This window comes from Parus major, chromosome 28 (assembly GCF_001522545.3).
Source record: "Parus major isolate Abel chromosome 28, Parus_major1.1, whole genome shotgun sequence".
Classification (NCBI taxonomy): Eukaryota; Metazoa; Chordata; class Aves; order Passeriformes; family Paridae; genus Parus; species Parus major.
In genome coordinates, this window is record NC_031797.1 from 3,659,503 (window position 1) to 3,662,729 (window position 3,227).

The window sequence follows — 3,227 nt, forward strand, 5'->3', positions numbered from 1 at the left end:
CTAACTGAGTTTTCCAGCAGAAATTCTGTGGACAACCACACAGCAGGAGAAATTTGCTTTTCCTGAACACAATTTAAAACTTCAAACCCAACCCCACATTTCCTTTTCCCCTGATTACATCCACAACCCCAAATCCAAGCCCAGCCCTCACTCACCATCAGGGAACTGAGAGCCCAGGGCTGGGAGAAGCTCTGGGGATGCTGAGAACTCCTCGGGATGTGTTTTTTGCTCCGCAGGCACCGGGATCTCGGAGCTGCTGGCGCCTGGGGCGGCCGAGGTGATGTCCAGGGCAGGGATCTGCTGGGGATCTGCCAGGGAAATCTTCCCCTGCCCTGAATCTGGGAGGTTTTTGTCCTGGTGCTTCAGCACTGTCCCAGCTGACAGCACAGTCTGAGTGCCTGTGGTTGTTCTCCTCGCCTTCCTGGCTCTGCTGGCGCGGAGAGGGAGAATTCCAGGTTTTTTTTTCCTTTTGAAAAGCTTCCTTTTGATGCTGGCGACTCTCCTGGCATAAAGCATGGCCCGGAGGGACTCTGGGGCAGCTCCTTCCCCAGCCAGGCTCCTCCTCTGCACCTCTGACAGCCTCAGCCTGTAATATTTGTACTCCAGGCTCTCCTCGTCGGACAGGAACCTGAAAAACAGGGAAAAAAAAGGAAAGATCAGCTGAAAAATCTTAATTTTTTAAAGTAAAAGCCCCTCAGCAACCCAACTGTGTTTTTTTTTCCTTTACCCCAGGTGTTTAGCACGAGGCAAAGCAGGTTTTTCTGGGAATAACAAGCAGCAAGGAAATAAATAATTGAGAGGTTTGATGGGAATCGTTTGGGTAATTAATCAGCTCACACACCAAGAGGTGCTGTCACACACCTGGAGATGTCTCAGCTCCCCCTCTCCCAAGGTTTTCCCTGGAATTCGAAATCCTGCTACCTTGCTGGATGTCTCCAACCACCTGAATTTGCTCCTAAAATGCAAATTGCTTTCAACACCTTGGATTTGGATCGACAAAGAGCCATTATTGGCACATCAAAAGCAGCAACACAAACACCAGGATCACTCCCAGGGACAGCAGGGATAATTAGCTCCAGGAAAACATTCCCCCCCCCCAAAAAAAACCCCAAAAAAAAGATGATTAAATACACAACAGGCTTTGATCTTTCCCACTGAGTGAAAGGCTGAAGTTTTAATTACAGCCACTCCAAATATCTCACCCAGTTCCCACACACCCACCAAAATTCGGGAGAGTTCTTCTGGGCGTTCCTGTCTTTGGCAGATAAAGTTCCTGACACGATGCTGGTCACCAGCTGCTCAATTGTGTCCAAAACTTTCCTGTCAGCTCGCTGGGGGGCTGTGGGGAGAAATAAAAAACAATCAAAATCCTGCTCGTTGTTTTATTCTCATCAGCAGAGCAGCAAGATGTTGGAATTTTTATTTGTTTTATTTATTTTTGTGTTTTCACACAGTTTGGTATTTGCAGTTTTCCCAGGTGTTTGCAGGGAACAGAACCCCAGGATGGGTGGGATGGGATATTTGGAGATCCCAAACCCAAGCTGGAGCAGGTGACACAGAAATGGGGTTGGGATGTCCCCAAATGAAGGTTCAGGTTCCATCCCAGAGCTTTGCCACTTCCATGGAAAAACAAAAAAAATCTTCCTGAAATGGAGGTGGAACTCGTTGTGCTTTGGTTTCCCTTGTCCTGGCACTGGGAAGAGCCTGGCACCACCTTCTGGACACTTTTTGGGGATATTTGTGTGGATTTTGGGGATCCCCTCTCAGCCTTTCCTTCTCCAGACCCCAGATAATTTCTGGAGCCTCTCCTGGTGCTCCTGGAGCCCAGAACTGGATATTCCAGAGGGAGAGGAGCAGGATCCCCTCCCTGAAAATTCCCCTTCCTGCTGGAAATGCTCTTCCCAAGGCACCCACACTTTTCCAGTGCTTCCATCCCAAACTAAAACAAATCAGGGAAAACCCTAAATTTAAACTGAGATCCTGCACCTGCTCATTATTAAAAACACCCTGGACTAAAAAACACATCCATGGCCATGCTGGGCAAGTGAAATCATCCTTAAAAAGGCAATTTCTTCCTGCAGCAAAAGGATTTTGTGGAAAATCAGCTTATTTGAACGCTGCTCCAAAGGGCTGAGTGACAAATTTCCAAGCATTCACCCCAAAACCCCCCTGAGAAAGAACCTGAGGCTCGGTTAGGGAAAAAACAGGATGAATCAGGAAAAATCCAGGATGTTTTAGGCAGGAGGAATCACTGGCCCAACTCAGTGATGGGATAAGAACACCTCCAAAGGAACGGAGATGATTAAAGCAGTGATGGTGATGCCTCCGTATTTGCATATATGCAAATATTTCCTCTGTAATCAAGCCAGTCCCAGGTTGGTCCCTGCCTTGAGGTGAAAATCTTGGATTTAAGGTTTAAACAGGTGCCAGAAAGAGAAGGAAGGACATGATTTCACCACAAGAACNGTAAAAAATCCTGGAAATTAAGGTAAAAAATCCAGGTAAAACTGGGGTCAAAAATCCAGGGAAATTAAGGTCAGAAATCCAGGGAAATCAAGGTCAAAAAGAGATTTTTCTTCATCTGGAATGATGTAGGATATTAGGAATAAATCTCAGGTTGATTTTGGAGCGGTGTTTTTTGGGGAGAAATGAGGGATTCCATTCCTAAAAGCAGCAATTTTCCCTTTCAGCAGGGATTTGGGAATTTTCCCTTCCCAAAAATTCTTCTGGGAATGAATAAATTCATTGGGAAGAACGAATTCATTGGAATCACCATGAAAATGTGGCTGTTGCAGGGTTCTGGTTGATTATTAGGATCAAAAAGAAATCAATATTTCTACACATAATTGGTGTTTTTTCTCTGAGATATTTCAGATATTCACCATTAATGGAGGTGCAGGGAGAATTGCCCCAAATCCTCCATTCCTAAACACAGAAAAACCAGAGATTTCAGCAAAAATGGGAGGAAAAGGAAGGATTTGGGACTCACCAGAGGTCGGGGTTATCTGCACTGTTGTCAATGCTGAATTGCTCAATTTCTGGTCCTACCTGAGCCACAAACTTGGCGAGTTTCTCTGCAGTTTCCATGGTTTTGGCATCCACTGCAAGGAGAAAAATGTTCTGTTAGGAAAGGTCAGTGCAGCTGAGAACCACTCACTTCATAAACAGAGAATAAATGAAATTATGTTTGGGTTTTTCCAGTAGAAATCCTTTTTTGTGGATTGCAG

General features: G+C 45.6%; 1 protein-coding gene across 1 annotated transcript in view; it reads right to left on the reverse strand.

The window, feature by feature from the left end:
• Positions 1 to 3,227, reverse strand: part of SUGP2 (SURP and G-patch domain containing 2) — a 13,569-nt gene that overhangs the window by 3,802 nt on the left and 6,540 nt on the right. Inside the window, exons 3-4 of the mRNA XM_033520099.1 lie at positions 1,222 to 1,339; positions 156 to 628 (exon numbers count right to left, since the gene is read on the reverse strand). Coding sequence (XP_033375990.1) covers positions 156 to 628; positions 1,222 to 1,339 — 591 coding nt within the window. The remainder of the gene's footprint in view (positions 1 to 155; positions 629 to 1,221; positions 1,340 to 3,227) is intronic.